This window comes from Numida meleagris, chromosome 25 (assembly GCF_002078875.1).
Source record: "Numida meleagris isolate 19003 breed g44 Domestic line chromosome 25, NumMel1.0, whole genome shotgun sequence".
Classification (NCBI taxonomy): Eukaryota; Metazoa; Chordata; class Aves; order Galliformes; family Numididae; genus Numida; species Numida meleagris.
Window position 1 is genome coordinate 5,256,405 of NC_034433.1, and position 17,989 is coordinate 5,274,393.

Here is a 17,989-nt window from a genome sequence, read left to right on the forward strand (position 1 = left end):
TTTTGCTGCCAAATAACCGATTTCACAGCACTCCAGAGGAAGCTGGCACCATAAATTGGCAAACTTTTCCAGCGGCAATGTCAATTCCCACTCCACATGGGCTCCAAAATAAGGATGTCACCCTCCACCTATGGACACGAACAGCCAGCATGGTTCTGCTCACTTCCAGATTCCTTCCCTTTCACATCAGACTCCTGGCAACATCTTTCACCACAGCCCTGAAGCACTCATTTTTTCAGCTTGCCCCCTTTCCTCTTGGCTGGCCAGTCTCCTCCAGTGGCTGCGAGCAGCTGCTGCTTCACAGACACACAAGAAACCCTGACATCACCGACGAGCCAAGCCTGTATGGAAGCTTTTCCCACTCCCACCCCACCAGACAAAGGGAAGCCATGCATAACAGAATGATGCACCCATGCCATAAACTGGGATGCAGCACCTGTAATTTTAGGAACTTCTGCAAATATTCCGTTGAGGGGAATTCTGCCAGGCTCTGGATTTTCAGCGTGCGACTAAGTCCAGCAGGGACTGCAGTGCTCTGGGAAGAGCCTAAGGGCTCCAGCTTGCACCATCACCAAGAATATTTTAATGTCAGCTGGTGCATTTCATCTGAAATCTGAAAGCATCTCAAAAGGCATGCCAACACTTATTGATGGGAGAATTATATGCAGAGGAGCAAAGAGACTTGTGTATGGTTACTCAGCAGGCTAGCTGCAGTCAGGACTAGAGCCCAGAATGACACAGTGCCTTGCATCAATAACCAGAGCACCCAGCCTCCCCTAGCATCCCTCACTGCAGGGCTTCCCCTGCCACCCCCTTCCCAAAAACCCCTGGTGTGCAAAGAGCTGGAGACAGCTGTGTTTTCTGAAGTTTATCATACTTCGGGGTGGGGAAAAAAAAAATATTCCCAAGAGTAAAAAAAAACCAACCAACCGAACAAAAAAAAACAAAAACCAACCAAGCAACACATGGGTATGAAGTACTCTTATTTATACAACAGCTCCCACACGTGAATAAACTAAGTAATGCAGCAGCTGAAGATAAAGAGTCAGATGGAGGCATATGACCCTTGAGAGGAATCCAGGCTAGGTGAGCAATGCTCAGGTGAGAGCTGGGCAATTCAGAAAGACTTAAGTAACTCGCTGAGAGCTGCTGACAGCTGTGGGGTCTGAGAGCCTCTGCAGGGTTTTCTCTTCCCTACAAACACTAAAAGCAGAAACATGGTGCCCATATTTTCTATAACTGCTCAGAATCTCTTCTTTCTGCCTCCTAGAGAAATGCCCCCTGGCTGCTTGGGAAGACAGTGGATGCCCTCCATCCAGACAGAGACAAGCATTGTGCAGTAAAGGATCTCAGAGTCAGTTGGGGCAGGGAGAAGCTGTGTGGCTCTGCAGACTGACCGATAGGTCTCCAGAGTGGGAGACAGGTGTCAGGTCTCGGTCCATATTCTACAGGATTGTTTCTATTTTTTTATATGAAACAGATAGATGTGTAAACATCTGGAAGCAAGGAATTAAACCCAGGATTGTTTCTTTTTAGGCAAATGCTATAAATAACACACTGAGAAGTGACGTTACAGAGTACTGGAGACAGGAGACCAAGAAGAAACTGTCCGCATGCACAAGGACTCACCAGAAGTTACAGATCCATCACATATTGTATTTATAATGCACCTTTCCCAACCTCAGCAAGATATCTCAGCTAAATAGTATCCTCATAAGCTCCACTGTACAGACAGGGGAGTCAGAAAAGGATGTGGGAGAGCTAGCAGACAGGAACAGCAGACCGAAGTCCCGAGCTGCATGGGTCATCCACATTTCACCCTCTCATTCTGCAATGGGCTCCCACCTGCGCTCTCTTCTGCCTGAAATATTTCAGTGTCTACCTCCGCACCATTCAAATTGCTTTGTTTCCTTTCTGCCCCTCTTCCGAGAGTGATGGCTGGCATGTTATATTCTGAGGGGAAAACACTACCTCACCCTGTATTCTGATGCGCACAGTGTTCATCAAACAAAAGCACCTGCCCACGTGCTTCCACATTTACACATTCCCTGGATTTGCTACAAGAAGTGAAACTGACACCATGGCAAGCTTAGACCAAGGGGGTATTAGTCACTCTCTGGGATCTCATGCATGATATTGAACCATCCACAGTTTCTCTATTGCTCCTACAGAGAACTCTGGCTCAGCCTGAACCTCTTCTTAGCAGCATCACTGCACTGCTTTCAGTGCGGACCTGCTAGAGCTCACACCCCTTCCTACCTAACGTAGGTCAGACACCCCTCAGCAGCTAACCACCAGCTTACAGCTTCACAGCATGAAGCTCTCTTATTTCCACCTCCTTTGGCTTCCTCAGCCCCGTTAACCCGTTCACGGGAACCAAGACCTCCAGGAGTCAGCGCTCTGCACGCAGCCCTCAAGCAAAGCCCGCGATAGCCTCCTAGCCTGGTGGGACCCTGACACCCACAGACAGGCCCCCCCTGGCCCGATGGGAATAGGACTCTGACACCCCAGACAGACTGCAGGGAGGTTCTCGCTCACAGCCACACCAACGCCTTCACACACGGCCATCTCAGGGCCCACGCAGCACCTCTGTCAGAAGCTTCGCCTGTCCTGGTATGACACCACACTGCCCTCTCCGTCACGCTTTCAGCTTTTTAGGTGCCTCCTACCTTTGATGATCAGTAACTCCACTCCCGCAGGACGCTTCCTCGGAGCCATCCGGCCTCCCCCTGCCCTGCCCTTCGCCCACTCACTGCCACTCTCAACCCCCGCCGGCAGCGAACGTCCGTTCCACGCGGCCGCAGCGCTTGTTTACGCCGCGACCAGCGGAGGGCGGAGCGCTCCCCCACAGCGCCGGAAGCGCGGCGCGGGGCGTTCCCATGCGGCGCTCCGCTGACCCCGCAGCTGTGATCGCTGAGATTTGGCGGAAGGTTCACGCTGCTTTCAGCATGAGAGCCCGGAGCGCTGCCGCGCGCACCGCTGTACCGTTCTTCCAAAGGCTTGTCATGGGAATGCTATTATCGACGCTCATTCCCCCCCTCTCTCTTGAGCGCACCGGGAGGGCTGTGCCCCGGGGGGGGCGCGGCCGAGAGTTGTGGAACCGCAAACCCGCGCGCCGCCTACAGCACCCAGAGTGCCCCGCGCGCCTCGCAGCACGTCCCCGGCGCCTCGCACATGCGCATAGCGCTCTATGGCTCCAAGATGGCCGACACAGCACCCGGCGGTTCCGGCACGGTAACGGCAGCTCCCCGTTGGGCCGCGAGGTCGTTATGGAGGGCGTCCCTCCGGGGTTCGGATGGAATGGCAGCGGCCTACCCCGGCCGTGGTGCCTGAATAGCTGCAGCCTGCCCGCGGCGGCCTTTAGGGGGAGCTGAAGAGAGGGAGGCGCTGATTGGCTGGATGGCTGGGGGGCGGGGCTTGGCAGAGGGCTTTGATTGGCCCAAGATCTTTTGCTCGGATTGGCGGAGAGAGGGCCTCGGGGCGGGGTTGGTCTCGGGACAGCTTTTTTTAAAGGGGCCGTGCGCCTCTGAGAGACCAGTGTTGGAGCGAGGGAGAGGGTGGAAAGTAGTGCTTCATGTCTGTCTGTCTGTGTACTTGTGTATGTGTATAACTGTGTAGATGTGCATATGCAGATTTCTGTGTGTATGCCGGTATGCATATGTACATGTGTATTTATGTTTGCAGATGTAGAGATATGCCTATATACTTAAGTGTATGTATGTCTACATATGTAGACATGTGTATGTGCATGTGATGGGTCTGTATTTGTAGGTTGCTCTGAAAGCAATGCCTCCTATTTATTTCCATGGAAGCTGCAACAGCTACAATGAGCACAATAACACTATTTGATAAAGCAAGTTCACAGCTGGAAAACACTATTTTTCAACATGGTCACCACAATTGCCTGCACATTTTTGTGAGCACTGAACAAGAGCCTGCACGCTGCACTCATACTGCTGAGGTGACCCGCTTTTGCTGCTGAAACACACCACCCACAGCCTCACTGTGCTCATGTCCGCTGTTTTGTCTCCAGAAACATCCAGCAAGCATTGATGGATGTCACTGAGTGCCATTTTTTTTGCATAGAGGAATTCAGTGACGCCTTTTTGCTTCATACACATTTCCGTGTTAGACGCTACTTTGTTAGGCTGCTGCCATCTGTCACATGGCAATATGATGTAACCTCTACTACCATACCACCAACATCCACCTCTGATGTCGGGGGCCAACATCATAAAATAGGAGGCATTACTTTCAGAGCAGTCTTAATATGTGTATGTCTATACATGTGTGTATATATGCGTAGGTGGGTCTGTGTGCTATGTCTATAGGTATGTGCATGCATATGTACACTTGTGATGTGCGCAGGGGAGGACCTGTGAGCCCAGAGCGGGCGCTGGCAGCACACAGGCAGCCTGCCTGGGGCTCAGGGCAGGGCTGGTTCAGTTTGGGGTCTGTGTCCACAGAGGTCAGGTAGCAAGCACACGACCACGCCGGCGGACAACTACTACCTGGCGCGGAGGAGGACTCTGCAGGTGGTGGTCAGCTCCTTGCTCACTGAAGCTGGCTTTGAGAGTGCTGAAAAGGCTGCGGTGGAGACACTGACAGAGATGTTACAGAGCTGTGAGTGCCTAGTGTCACCAGTGTGGCAATTTAGGGCAAAATCACCCTGAAGTTGGTTCAAATTTGCATTTGCTCTATTTCTTTGTTTGTTTGTTTTCATTTGTAATGTCTTATGTTAATGATGTTAGCAAAAGCAGAAAGCTTGGCAGGTGATTAGAGCACGGCCCTGGAGTCACAGACTTTTTGATTTTGAGCAGTTTGTCTGAACTCAGAGGTTCTTACCTTACTCAGTAGACATTAGGAATCCCAATAAGATATCCCAATATTGAGATGCTACCAGAATAAACAGAGAAGTAACAAAGTTCCAGACGTTTGGTTAGTAAAGGCCGTAGAAGTGGAACTGTCTGGCAGCTCTGCTCTTAATTTTCTGGCTGATGTACTTAGGATCTCAACTTACACAGTTTTCTGACGTTGATAAATGATTAGGTTTTGTAGTTTTTCCTGTGTGTGCTGCAGATTTGCCTTTTTTATCTGTGAAAAACACCTGACTCTGATCATCAATGTTTCCATACTTCGACCGTCCTTTAATTTTAAATGTGCAGGCTATAAGATGCCAGATTCTCAGGGCTATTTTTCATTCCTTGCTAGATTTGCTAAAAATCCAGGTGTTAGGCTGACACAAATGCGTGGTCACTGCCTGAAATGAATATGTAATGGTTGTTGTTTTTTTTCCCTCCAGATATTTCTGAAATTGGAAGGAGTGCAAAGTCCTACTGTGAACATACAGCCAGGACACAGCCTACGCTCTCTGATATAGTGGTTACTTTAGTGGAAATGGGTGAGTAGCTGACTCATCTCACTGAGTTCCTGATGTATGCATTGCAGAAGACTTGGGTGTTCTGTGTTGCCATGAAAATCTGTTTCTGATGTTTCTGGTGCTTGTGTGATGTCCACTGTTCTGGGGCTCATGCAGGTGCTCCAGTATCGCTGTTGTTGATGCAGTGTGTATACATACAGAGTCCATGATTCTCTTTCTTCTTGGTGTGATTCTTATTTCCTCTTCTTCTGTATTTCAGGGTTCAATGTTGAAACGCTTCCTGCATATGCAAAGCGCTCCCAGAGGATGGTCATCACTGCCCGTATGTGAGAAGTTCTTCCTTATACAGGAAATTATTTGTCATTTCTCTCTGCTGGCATCAGGAGAGCTGCTGCTTTTCTCATGGATGGTGTAGTCCGGTGCACCTGGGCATGCAGTTTGTGTTAAGGATTCCTGTAATTCTGATATAATAGGTGAAGGAGAGTATCCTTTGCCAAATCAGTTGCTTTCGCTTCAGCATCCTTGTTGCACATGAGAATCCTCAAGATGGTTTTGGTTTTCCTTGTGTAGGAGAGAGGGGTCGTGTAATCCTTGTTCCCTTTTGGGATGCCAAACACAACCTTATATTGTTGCTCATGGAATGTGCTCTGTCCCTATGACAGGACCTGGAGACATGGGTCACAGCTTGATACAGGCTAGCACTTCTTGATGCCTAACACTTGGCAGAATGATGCTGGCTAATTTAGTACATGTGCTTTTTTAACCGTAGCTCCCGTGACAAACCAGCCTGTGACTCCCAAAGCCCTGACAGCTGGACAGAACAAGCCACATCCGTCCCACATCCCTGGCCATTTTCCCGAGTTTCCAGATCCTCACACCTACATCAAGACACCAGTAAGTGAAAAAATACTGTTGTGCTGTTTGGATTCTGTCTGAAGTCAGTAATGTTAGGAAAGGTGTACGTGTGTTTTTATCATAGTGCTGGTCCAGAACATTGTTTCTGTTACCTTGATACAGTGCTTGTTTGCATATTGTACTTGCTCTAGTTTTATGACTGATATCTGTAGCTCTTTGAAAATGTGTACATGTTGAAGGTCAGTGCTTGCCTGTAGCCCCTGCATCCTAGGAGTGTTTTGAACTTAATATTTCTTCACTGAATCTAGTGACTGTGTACTCATTTCCTCTCTCTAATCAGACATACCGAGAGCCAGTATCTGATTATCAAGTCCTACGGGAAAAGGCAGCATCTCAGAGACGTGACGTGGAAAGAGCTCTCACACGCTTCATGGCTAAGACGGGAGAAACACAGAGTCTCTTCAAAGATGATGTTAGCACATTCCCATGTGAGTTATCTGGGAAGCCTGTGCTGTAAACTGTGCTGCAGTTATCTAGCAGGCTGTACATCTAGTGTTCTTTTGATTGCAGGAGGTGAGCACTGAGGGATCACATTGTGTTTAGGCTTTTGAGGCATGGGAAGGGAGGAAAATAAGGGATTTTCTGTTTCAAACAGGCATAAAAACAACAGGTTCATAATCAAACCTAGCTGTGCCTAATGGTAGGCTTCCACTCTAAAAAAAATGCTTCCTTTCTTGTGATGGTGGAGAAAGTTTTGGCTGATAGATCCTCTCATTCACTTATCCCAGTGCTGTCTGAATTTCTGTAACTTTTGTACAAGTGATTTCTTTTCTCACATGTGTCTGTGTGAGACAGTGCAGATTGTTACGTTTCTCTGCCTGCAAAGCAGTGAGGAGAATTCCCACCTTCCCAAGCTTGGCTGAGAGCACAGATGCCAGTGTTATCTTTCAGGGGAACTAAGTAATACTTCAGCCTGTGAGGCAATTGAACTTCTATGGAGGCTCAGGAAGGTATTTTTTAATGTTGGTATAGTGCTAAATCCATGGGTGGAAACATAAAGGGTCCTCAGAAAATAGTTGTAGCAATTGGAATGATCAACACGATGGAAAAGGTGTTACAAAGAGGTGGAAGGACCAGCACGATAACAAGGTGCTACAAAGGAAGGGAAGTAAATTGCTCACCCATATCAGAAGATTCTGGGTTCACAGGGAAAAGCTTCCACCAAGAAGAGATCTCCAGAAAGAGATCCTTCCTCAGTGGCAGTCAGCCCTTAAATGAGGTCTAAGAGGTCACACAGGTGAATTGCCTTCACCTGTGCTCCCAGGGCTGACTGGGTCTTTCCTCCAAGTGCTCAATCAGTGGTTCAAGCCGTGACTCAGCAGTTCCCATACAATAGGAAATTAGAGACTGCTATCTTTTAGGGACAGCATATTTCATTCCTGACTCCTGGGAATGGCAGAGGAGTGTACCTGTTCTGTTTAAAATCAGAACTATCAAAAGTGTTTGGTTTCTAAGTAACTGGTTAGCTTTGTGCTTCCTAATCTCTGAGTTGATGAGTTATCTCCCACCTTGCTCACTACGTCCTTTTCCCCAACCCTAGTGATTGCTGCCAGGCCTTTCACTGTACCCTACCTGACAGCTCTCCTCCCCTCTGAGCTGGAAATGCAGCAAATGGAAGAAACAGATTCATCTGAGCAAGACGACCAGACGGACACGGAGAACCTGCCCTTGCATATGAGCACGGTACGCCCACCCTTAGAGATCAAGGTCTCTAGGGCCTGACTTTCTTAAACTTATGAAACCTGGTTCTTAGTCTGTCTTCCTTGCAGCTGAGCAGTGGGTGGAAAGTAGCAACGTAGGTTGCATTTTACCAGATGTAAATGACTAACATTGTCATGGTTCTTTAACTTTCTGCAGAATACGTTGTGTAATGAAGTTATCCAATGTTGGATCATGAGCTATCAATGCAATGTTAGAGGAGAGAGGATTGTCCCATGATTCCATGCTGTTTTCAAAGGGGATCTTACTTATATTAAAAATGTAGAGTCCTCACCTTTAATGCAGCTTTTTGCTTGCTTCTGTTTATCTTGGCTGTTAATTATGTTTCGCCTGTGTGTTTTTGTGGTTTGAACTTCCAAGCTTTGTTTAGACTAACTTTGGTTATTTGTGCTTTTTTTTTTTTGATGTGCCAGGATGATTCAGGACCTGAAAAAGAGAACGCTTCAGTATTACAGCAGAACACCTCCTTGTCTGGCAGCCGTAATGGGGAGGAGAATATGATAGACAATCCTTACCTCCGGCCAGTGAAAAAGCCCAAGATCCGCAGAAAGAAATGAAATGTAGTCAGTTGGCTGCTAAAAGAAAGAGAAGCTCATTTCTCTGGCTGTTATGAGGGGTCTCCTTTGCTGCTGTGGCATGTAGCAAGACAGGAGAGGCAGTCCGACTGAATGGCAGAAGCAGAGAAGTGATCTTTGTCTGCCTGGCAAACTACACTGTCATCATGGTTTGCAGTGCTCCCTCTTTCTCCTCTGCTTTTCTGCTGACTTGGAATGGTCAGTGGTCAACTGCCTTAATGGTGGTGAAGGCCACTGGGTTACAGATGGGAATTCTCTTGTTTGTTTTGTTTTCTTCTCACTGTTGAGGAGATTTACTCTCTAAAGAGGCACGGGACACAAAGGTTCTTGCTGCTCTACAGAACAAAAAGACATAAGTCATTTGTGGCTGCCTTACAAGCTAGAAAAGAAACTTCTGCAATAAACCATGTTTGCTTTCTAATCTGTGTAGTATGCATTAAGAGAAAAATCCCAGAGAGGTTTCTTTCTTTAGATTGTTGGCAGGTAAAAGCAAATACTTCTATCAAAGAGTCAGGTGTAAATACAGAGCTAAGATGGGATTTATTGTCACTATTCTGATTGCAGCTTCACTTCCAATTTAAAAGCACTGACTGTGGTGTTTACCCTATTCTGCTTTGAAATTATTTTCTAGCAGTACCAATGGCAAGATTCAATGGCTGCCTCAGGCTCTTTTTTAGTTCTGTTGTTAGTTTCCGCACAGCACAAGACCTTTGAGAGTTCATGCCTTCACCAGCTGTTTTGAAAGATGCTTGCTGCAAAGCTTGGAGTATGGAATAAAGCTGTATTGATTACAGTCTGCAGGGCTATGCTATTATCATGCTTTTAAATTTTGTCATTGCTCAGATACAAGCTTTTATCAACGAAAGTTTATCTTTTTTCTTTTCTTTTGTTGTTCCTTTTTTTCGTTAGAGAAGGACCTTTATTTCAGCTGTGAAAATGACTGCTGGTGAGATTGCTGTAATTGTTATCTAATTTTGGAGGCCTTTCCTTTAATTTTCGTTCAGTCTTTACTTAGGGAAAATATGCACAGAATTCCTATAACAAAAGAATCCTATTGTTTGGTACAGTCTCCCAGGCGTGATATTAATACCTGGATTCTGTAGTCCATACTACCCATTAGCTTTTTCTCATTCATGCAGGTCATTTGTGAAGGGAAAATTGCATTTAAGCACTAGTCAAAACTGCACCTCTTTTAGATGAGAATCTGGTGCTGAGAGAGGCAGCAAAGATTGCCTGCTTCAGACTGTCAGCTTATTGCTTCCCTGAGCAGTATCTGAGTGCACAAAGTCAGTTGCAGTCAGAGGGAACAGAGTTGTGTGTACTGTTCTGTTCAGTGAAGGCATCCCTCTTCACCTATCACCCAATGAGGAGGAAGAAGAGGAGGAATTATTTCAGCAAGAATGGAAGTATTGCTGCCAAATAATTTGAAATTACATCTTTAGCAAAAAAAGTCCTGTGTGTGCCATTGCCACTTTTGCTGGTGCCTTTGTTGTACAGAAAAACAAATGTACAGAGACATTATGTATATATATACATATGTATATAAAAATATATATCTTTTTTTCTTAACTTGGATTAGGTGTTTTTCATAATGAAAATATCCCTTTCTGGGTAGGGGAAAATCTGGAATGAAAATAGTGACTTTTATGTTCATAATAAAATAAATTTTATCTTCTACAAGCAAAACTGACTGAGTCCTTAAAATTTCAGAAAGAGTGGAAAAAAGCACTTGAGTGGAGCCTGAATGTGTGTTCACTGGGGTCTGGTGAAGTTCTCACCAACTCATAGGAGGTCCTATTCTTCCTCCTGTGTCTCTTCCTTTATTTGCAATGATGTTTGATTAGTGAGAAAGCTGAGAATTTTCCAACTCTGTGTTCAGTGAGGACAAAGTACCTCCCTTTATGAGAAGGTTTTTCTCTGTCACAAGTGGAACGTGTGGTCAAAAAAACCTGCAGAATCCTAGGTAATTTTTAGTTGGTTCTGTATCTTTCTCTGACGTGTGTTTTTCTCCTTATAAGAAAATCAAGGAAGATAAAGATGAACTATGCAGTATCAGCCATGAATGCAGTGGTGGAGCTGGAAGTAGAGACATTAAAAACAGGTCTTATGACAGCAAATCTGTAGGGAATCACACCCCTTCCTTGAAAAGTTTTCATCAAACGGGGCAACAGAGTCAGCAACAATATCCCATTGCGACAGCTGCTGCTACAAAGGTCCCTGGTGTGGTTGGGAGGGTTGGGCACTGAGAATAGAGGCTGTGAGCAGCTGTACTGCGTGTGCGAGAGCACTTGAAGACCGAAAGTGGGAATTTGGAAGAATGTATCTCATTTTTAAGTTAAAATTGGACTGCAGGTGAAATTGCTGCAGACGCAGCTAAGCAGACCCAGAAAATGTTAGTCTGCATTGTGGTTGGTAGTTATTTCAAGTACACATATTGTGAGTTCTTAGTTTTCTCCTGAGATCTGATCACTGTGTGTGCAGGCAGGTTGTAAATATTTATAGAAGTCCCTACAGTCTGAGCTGCTCTTTACAAAAGCACCTGAAGGCAATCACCAGAACTTCTCTGTTTCACACTAAGTTTATTTCTGTGGCCTCGCAGCATGTTGGTTGCTCCTTGACCAAGAGCAGCCATTTATATACATAGGGACAGTGCTGGTCAGGTTCAGGCAGAGCCATCTGGTCTGGCTGTTCCCAGCTGTGCTCAGGATGTTTGCAGTCTGTGAGGTTAATGCAGCTGACTGTGCACAAAGCTGTTATTCTTTTTCCTGGTGCAGTGTTACTGCACCACGTGTAGACCCATGTTTCTCAGCCCTCCTCAGACTGCAGCACATTCTTCTGTAGGAGGGAGATCAGTGGAAGAGGAAACCCTGAGGAGACGGTGCTGAGGAAGCTGAGGAAGGCAGGTAGTGACGGAGAGGAGTTAATTGTGTTCACTTCTGGTGTCATCAAGGGCTGGATTTGGGGGTAAATCCCCCTGTGGCGGGGGAAACCATGTTGGGGAGGGCAGTGTCATGAGCTGTCGCCATGGCAACCTGCCCAACATGGCCGCCCTCATGCCTGGGCCAAGATCTGAGGGAAGCAGTGCTGAGTGCTGGCCCCGGTGATGCCAAACACCTGCAGAGCCAGGGGAGACCAGATACCAGATCAGGTAACCAAAACTAGCAACCAGAAATGCCACTGTGAACAGCTTTTATTTGAGGAGGAAGGATGTTGCAGGCAGACATGTCCATGGGCAGGTTGGGAGCCCAGTGCAGGTCCTGCTGCACCGAGCCGACATGACATGCTGCAGCCACCCCGTGGCTCAGCTCTCATATAAACTCAGGTAGGCCACACGGTTCCGATGCTTCCTGAATTCTCTGTCCATGATCAGCTGAAAGAAAAGAGAGCACAGGAAGACACGAGGTGGTGCTGAGAACTGCAGGCTGGTTTACCAGGGGTTTTCCCAACTCTCAACCACTGTTTCAAACTGGAAATGTTTTCCAGCAAAGCTGCACAGAGAAAGAAGTCTGTGCTCTGGTCATCTCACTTTGTGGATGGAAACTTACTTCTAGAGCAAACTCCCTAGTCAAAGTGTGTTTGAAGGACTGTAGCCAATTTTGCAAACTGGCATTTTCTGACAGTAGATCACTTTGTGTCTCATTCCCCAAGCTAGTACAGCTACATACCCAGCAGGCCAGAGAGGAAAGGATGACAAAAGACAGGAACCATCTGATTTCCTTTGTGAGAAGTATTAAGCTGGGAATGCATCCCCTCATCCCTGTCCATACCTTCTGTACCTCCGTTTTTAGCATCCTCTTTGCTGGCATTGGCACTAAAGACCAATCTGGAGACCCAAACTTCATTGGCCAAGTGATCTTTTTGTGTAATTGTTTGTCTGCATCGTAAGTTCCAGGTCTAAAGAAAATAGGGATAAAATATCTCATTTCTAGACCTGGTGAATGATGTTTGTAATATGAGAATTAACCTGCCCTGCTTCAGCCTATGGGAAAAATGCATTTTATGGTCTTCTAGTCATCATGTTAGGTTAAAGAATAAAGCAAGGGAGCTTTTTGAAGATTAAAAAAAAGCATTACTGGGAACTCAGTTACATATCTCCCATTTCTGTCTTAGTATTTCTCTCCTCTAGTACTGCTTGTTAGAAGTGTAAGAAAATGAGTTACATTACCCAGGGAAAAGTTCTTTATTTGGAGGCTTATCAGGAAATCGTGGTGTCTTAGTGGAAAATGGAGCATAGTTAGGCTGGCATTTTCTCTTTTTATTCCAGAACGACTGGTATGTACCTGGTCCGGGAGTCACAGTCTGCAAGAGAAAAAAATTCAGATTTTGTTCTGCAAGCCATTCCTGAATGTTCTCAATCAGAGCATTTAATGCCAACTAGCTCAGCATTGCAGACCTGCTGTTCAATGCATGCCTTGGCTACTCTGACAGCATAAAAAGAGCAGAACAAATCAAATCTGTGCTCTATGCTATTTACTCAGAGTATCCTGTGACATCTCTCCTGATACAGTGTTATTCTTCAGAAGCTGGGCCAGTAAACTAGGTTTGTTCTTTTAGTACAGTTTGAGCTCCCTTCCTGATTTTGCCTCAATGTATACATCTGTGTGTGAGAGAGAGATACAGGGAATAGGTATATGCAAAAGCATGCATCAATGTTTCCAGTGCTCCAGTGATTGGTGACTGACTTCTAGCCTCAGTGCTTGCAACAAAGCTATGTATAGGGAGATCTGTGACTGCTGTTATTTTAAGCTGGAGGCAGACCTGGCATGTGATCACAATTTATAGTCTATGGTAGGAGCAGCCTACAAATTCTTTCAAAGCTGTGGCAATGCCTCTTTGAAGCATCCTTTTCTTACCTGTTGCTCTGGTATGAATCGCCGGGCTGTTCGGGCTCCTATCACATAGCCTTTCTTGCTCAGTGGTTTTGTTCCAAAGGAGTATATGAGGCTGCTTTCCTGTGGTTAGAAAGTAAAGGCATTGTTTGCATCAAGGGAATAGGAGAAGTACCTGAGCAGCAGATATAATTCCTTTAATTTCTCTCTAATTTAGAGTATTAGGACAGCTGGAGATTTGAGTACTGGTACATTCAGAAGGTAACTTTTCAAGGAGATACATTTATTTTTTAGGTATATGTGCAGATTTATACTATGGCTTTGCAGGGCAGGTATGGAGTACACTATGTCTGGCTGGCCATGGTCTTATTACCTGTTACTTATTACTTACTACTACTCCTATAGCATATGTCTTCTGTGAAAGAAAAGCTCTGAAAATAAAAAACTTACCTCCTGACTCAGGTAACAGCCTGGCCCTAGGAGTGGGTTTCCCCTGATGGCTGCTAGCTGGATTCCCAGCCTGTCTGGAGCATGGTGGAGAGGGAACATTTTCTGATCTTGGCATGACCCAAATGAGATTTGCTTGTGCACATCTGTGAAATCAGGAGAGGGAAATGCGATCAGTGTGATTCACCCATGTGGAGATGACCACCTTCTGCTTTTCTTACTTCTCATATGTCTGCTGCTTCCTGAGGCAAGCCACCTCCTTATCTCTCAGCTGCCCCTGGATACCCTTATGGGGCCTGCTCTTTGAATGACTGTTACCTGCTGCCACAAAGGCTTCTTTTTCCCCAGCCTGGGCAATGAGGTACCTAGCAGCCCAGTCGCAGGGAAGATTGCTGGGGAAGCCCGATGCTGCTGGAGATGCAAAGCCCCATGCTTGTAGCCCCCCTTGGTGTGTGCACCTCACAGAGCTCACCTCTGGGCCGTCGCTCTGCAGACATGCTGCCATATCAGGCACTTAAGGAGGTCTGTGTACTGCAGTTGCTATAGATACGGGGAGGGGTGCTGGAGGGAGTACTGGCAGTAGCAGCTCCTGAAGTTTGCAGGAAGAAGAGCAGCTTTGATAAAAGCCCCAAGGATCACACTGTGCTTACTCTTGCTTCCAGGAGCTGCTGTTTGGACAATGAAACTTAGCGGTGGAGAGGTCTCTGGCAAAGCAGTCTATAGATTATGCTGTCAGGACCCTTCACTGTGTGTTCTCTTATGGCATAGCCTGATCTCCCATGTCATCTGCTCCCTGTCTTTTTCCCTGTGTCTGGCTGTCATGGTGAGACAGCAAGAAACTCCTGGATAAAGCAATACTGGAATTAAGTCTAGATTCTGGATTTCGGCCTTCCCTCGGCACAAATGTAAAAACTGAGAGAATCAAGGAGCATCAAAATATTAAGAGCAAGAAGAGTCAAACAGCATGCATTTTTACATTTGCGGAACACTTTATTTATCATTATCATTCCATAGAATTAGATCACAGGGGTGTGTTTGCTGTAATAGAATTGGTGTCTTCATGCCCAGTTGCAGCAGGAGCAACTGGAATCACAGAATCATAGAATTGCTCAGGTTGGAAAGGACCTTCAAGATCATCAAGTCCAACTGCAACCTAACCATACTGCTCTAACAACCCACCACTAAATCATGTCCCCGAACACCACATCCAAACGGTTTTTAAACACATTCAGGGATGGTGACTCAACCACCTCCCTGGGGAGCCTGTTCCAGTGCTTAACAACGCCTGACATGACTGCACGATGGTTTGGCCATTATTGCAGTTGTAGAACTTGCTCTTGTTGGTCGGATCTGCATAGATGCCATTGGCCTTGCCAGCACAGAATCCACTCCCACCTGAGCTACCAGTATTGCTACCTGAGTTCCCACTTCCACTTCCAGTGTTAGGAGCTGCAGTGATGGGAGGATTGGGCTGAGCTGGGGGCACGCAGCCTGAAATAAGAGCAGGAAAAGGCTTATTTTATTGTAGATATTCAGGTTTTTATTCCTACAGAGAGAGGGACGGGAGCATGTTTCAGTTCAAATATTGGCTTAGTATTACTGTTTCTTACTTTACACAAAATTCCAACCAACATGAAGCACAGTGCTCTTTCTTTTCTGGAAAGTGGCTGTTGCAGCTGCATTTGTAGGCTGCAGTGTTGTGGAGAGAAGCCCAAGGAGCAAGGTGGGAGCACAGTGACTGACGGTCCCCATCCCCAGAGGATCAGTGCTGGCAGCCTGGCCAGCCTTTGCTGCCCATCACTGTCTCCCCTTTTCCTCAGCACCCCCAAACCCCTCATGCAGGGAACAGCTGCTCAGTAATGGGCAGGTCCTGAACAAGTGATCAAATGATGCCTGATGCTCTCATTACGTACTGATTTTTCAGTCCGTTGAAGGATTTGTAGAGGGTCACATCGTTCCATTCAATGGTTGTGATCTCATTGGACATCCCAGCAAACGCATATAGCAGGTGAGTGCACAGGCATGGGTCAATGTTATCAGGCACGAAAATTCCCACACCAGGCCTGTACTGAGCCCAGTTGGTGAAATAGCATGACAGCACATAGGCAGAGCCTGCACAGAAATAGAAAAGATGGGGTAGAAAGAGAAGGAAACAGAGAGATCATGTGTCTGAAATGCTGACAGACTCTTATACATGCTGTCCAAACATCTAACTGCATGAAGCCATGTTATTTCCTACAACTGTCCTTCATACCACTCAGTAATTCTGCACTGCCTTATGGCCTAAGTGAAATCTGATCAGATATGACTGGGCAATGCTACCTTGCAGGTAAGGAGTTCAGAGAATGTGAAATGGGACTGGTTGTTTGTGAGCTGTCTCAGCAAAGATCATAATTGATTTCTTTCCTTCTTGCTGTGTTTCCATAAACAAGTCTACCTAGGAGCCTCCTGCAGACTGTAACTCATGAATCAGGGTGGTTATGGCTGCTGAGTCTCTTCCCTAAACTGAGTCTTTCTCCCTTGCTGCCCTGTAAGGGAGAACAGAGGCAGAATGGATCTCCAGCGAAGCACTCAGAATGAGGAAGGATGTTTTTGTGCCTGCCATACTGCCTACTTCAGCTGCCTGTGAAAGGTCAAGCACAGCCTTTCTGCGTAACCACATAGTGGCTGTGCTCATGCTTCATTAAAGCTGAGCAGGAAGGGGCTAGGGGGAAACTTGTGTGAAAGCAAGCAGCATATTTGCACTTCAGGCTGAGCACACCATGCTTCGTTAAACTTCTGTCTTCAGAGACACGACCACTGTGTGCAAGGCAGCCTTTGATTCCTCCCCGTCTTGTAAAACAGTTAGCTAGTAAGCCCATTCCAGGTGCATGCCAATGCTGAAAAAGGTTTTGTAGAGCTGTTTCGGGTAGAAACGCATACCTATCTGGGTGTTCAGCTGGAAGGCCAGACCTTTGAAGAAGAAAATGTAGGATTAGTCCTTGAACTGAGAAATGCAAGGCAGGGCTGGGCTGGAACTAGTGTAAATGGTAACCCAGGCCACTAGTCACTTTGAGGGAAGGGGAAACTGTGGTAAAGAAGTCATGTGCCATTAAAATGTGAAATTGAATTTGTGATCATTTTGTTTCCCTAAAAAACATACAGGAACACAGATTCTTCAGCACAGGTCTGCTGAGTGTTCATTTGGAAATGGATACAATTTGTGGAACAATTTCATGTAGAAGCACAGAAAAGAAACTGAATAGGTCACATGGAGAATTTTGAGTTTTTGTGCTTTTTTCTTTGTTTTGTTCAAAAACAAATAATCAGCTGCAAATAACAATTACCCGTATTGATTTTAAATGCATAAAGTATCTACTCAGTGCTACTGAAAAATCTAACTACCCATCCTGAAAGCTACTGCTATATCTTTTTCCTTAGAAAGGAATGTGCAACATCTTAAATTCCAAGGAACCTCTCTTCTATCACCTGGTGTAAGACTGAGGGAGCCACAGTATTTGTCATAAAGGCAGAGAAGTAAGATTTGAAGCAGGACTTACTGTAAGCAAAATGAGCTTGGCCATCTTGGACCAGAACTGATCTGGTGCAGACAGTTTCTCACTTTTATATGCGCCTCTCATTTCATGCAAGTCTTGTATCAACAAAGATGCCCAAACATTGCCCAAGTTGGTAAAGATCAGCATCATAAAAATTGATACCAATACAATAGACTTTAAGACTTCATTTGGAGACCCAAGTATTACCACGCTCTGCCATTTTGTGATGCTGTCTGAGCAGTGGAAGAACAAGATTAGATGACTTTTCTTAGAAATTCTTTTTACTGCGACAGACTTCGTGTCAATATTGGTGATTACACTGGAGTAGATCTCTGAAGTGTTCAACCTTGCATTGCCATTGTGCATGCCCAGAGATGGCAGGTGCTGTGAAACCAAAGTGATTTACAAGGGTTTCGTCTCCTTGGCTGGGGGTCAGCCAGGCGAGTACAGGACTGACCAGCAAGCTGTGAGGCCTGGGCTCCCAGCAGTGGGCTTTTTGGAGGACTCAGGAACTCGGCTCACCTGGTGTTGTCAGGCTGTTGGTTGGGATCCAGGGGGATCTGACTTCTCTATGTTCTGACTTCTCTC

The 17,989-nt window shown here is 46.1% G+C and overlaps 4 protein-coding genes across 6 annotated transcripts in view; 1 reads left to right on the top strand and 3 right to left on the bottom strand.

Annotated features, from left to right (window-relative positions):
- The window catches only part of CCND3 (cyclin D3), a 39,861-nt gene extending 36,744 nt beyond the window's left edge, over positions 1–3,117 (bottom strand). Inside the window, exon 1 of one of the 2 annotated variants that reach the window (XM_021377295.1) lies at positions 2,986–3,117. The gene's annotated coding sequence lies outside the window, so the exon portion shown is untranslated. Of the gene's footprint in view, positions 1–2,669; positions 2,803–2,985 lie in introns of those variants that run through there. The other variant, XM_021377294.1, reaches the window with a different exon arrangement.
- TAF8 (TATA-box binding protein associated factor 8) lies at positions 2,773–10,275 on the top strand. Of its 2 annotated transcripts, none has more exons than XM_021377290.1 (8): positions 2,773–3,263; positions 4,467–4,623; positions 5,303–5,401; positions 5,640–5,702; positions 6,150–6,274; positions 6,576–6,723; positions 7,836–7,978; positions 8,428–10,275. In XM_021377290.1, the coding sequence occupies exons 1-8, from the start codon at positions 2,880–2,882 to the stop codon at positions 8,569–8,571; spliced, it is 1,263 nt and encodes a 420-aa protein (XP_021232965.1). In that variant the 5' UTR covers positions 2,773–2,879; the 3' UTR covers positions 8,572–10,275. The 2 variants fall into 2 exon arrangements, with proteins under 2 accessions (XP_021232965.1, XP_021232966.1); XM_021377291.1 differs by having other exon boundaries at positions 3,063–3,234.
- Positions 11,762–14,701, bottom strand: PIFO (primary cilia formation). Its single transcript, XM_021377507.1, has 6 exons — positions 14,338–14,701; positions 13,869–14,011; positions 13,443–13,541; positions 12,755–12,888; positions 12,357–12,483; positions 11,762–11,959 (listed from the first exon to the last, which is right to left on the bottom strand). The coding sequence occupies exons 1-6, from the start codon at positions 14,360–14,362 to the stop codon at positions 11,891–11,893; spliced, it is 597 nt and encodes a 198-aa protein (XP_021233182.1). The 5' UTR covers positions 14,363–14,701; the 3' UTR covers positions 11,762–11,890.
- Positions 15,748–17,989, bottom strand: part of LOC110388366 (acidic mammalian chitinase-like) — an 8,499-nt gene continuing 6,257 nt past the window's right edge. Inside the window, exon 3 of the mRNA XM_021377553.1 lies at positions 15,748–15,977. Coding sequence (XP_021233228.1) covers positions 15,748–15,977 — 230 coding nt within the window. The remainder of the gene's footprint in view (positions 15,978–17,989) is intronic.

Coding starts and splice junctions, on each gene's coding strand:
- TAF8 (XM_021377290.1), top strand. CDS start 2,880: ATGCGGCGCTCCGCTGACCCCGCAGCTGTGATCGCTGAGATTTGGCGG. Junction 5,402..5,639: donor GGTTACTTTAGTGGAAATGG/GTGAGTAGCTGA, acceptor TCTGTATTTCAG/GGTTCAATGTTGAAACGCTT. Junction 7,979..8,427: donor TGCCCTTGCATATGAGCACG/GTACGCCCACCC, acceptor TTGATGTGCCAG/GATGATTCAGGACCTGAAAA.
- PIFO (XM_021377507.1), bottom strand. CDS start 14,362: ATGTCTGCAGAGCGACGGCCCAGAG. Junction 14,012..14,337: donor TGCAGAGCGACGGCCCAGAG/GTGAGCTCTGTG, acceptor CTGATTTCACAG/ATGTGCACAAGCAAATCTCA. Junction 12,889..13,442: donor GATTCATACCAGAGCAACAG/GTAAGAAAAGGA, acceptor TTTCTCTTGCAG/ACTGTGACTCCCGGACCAGG.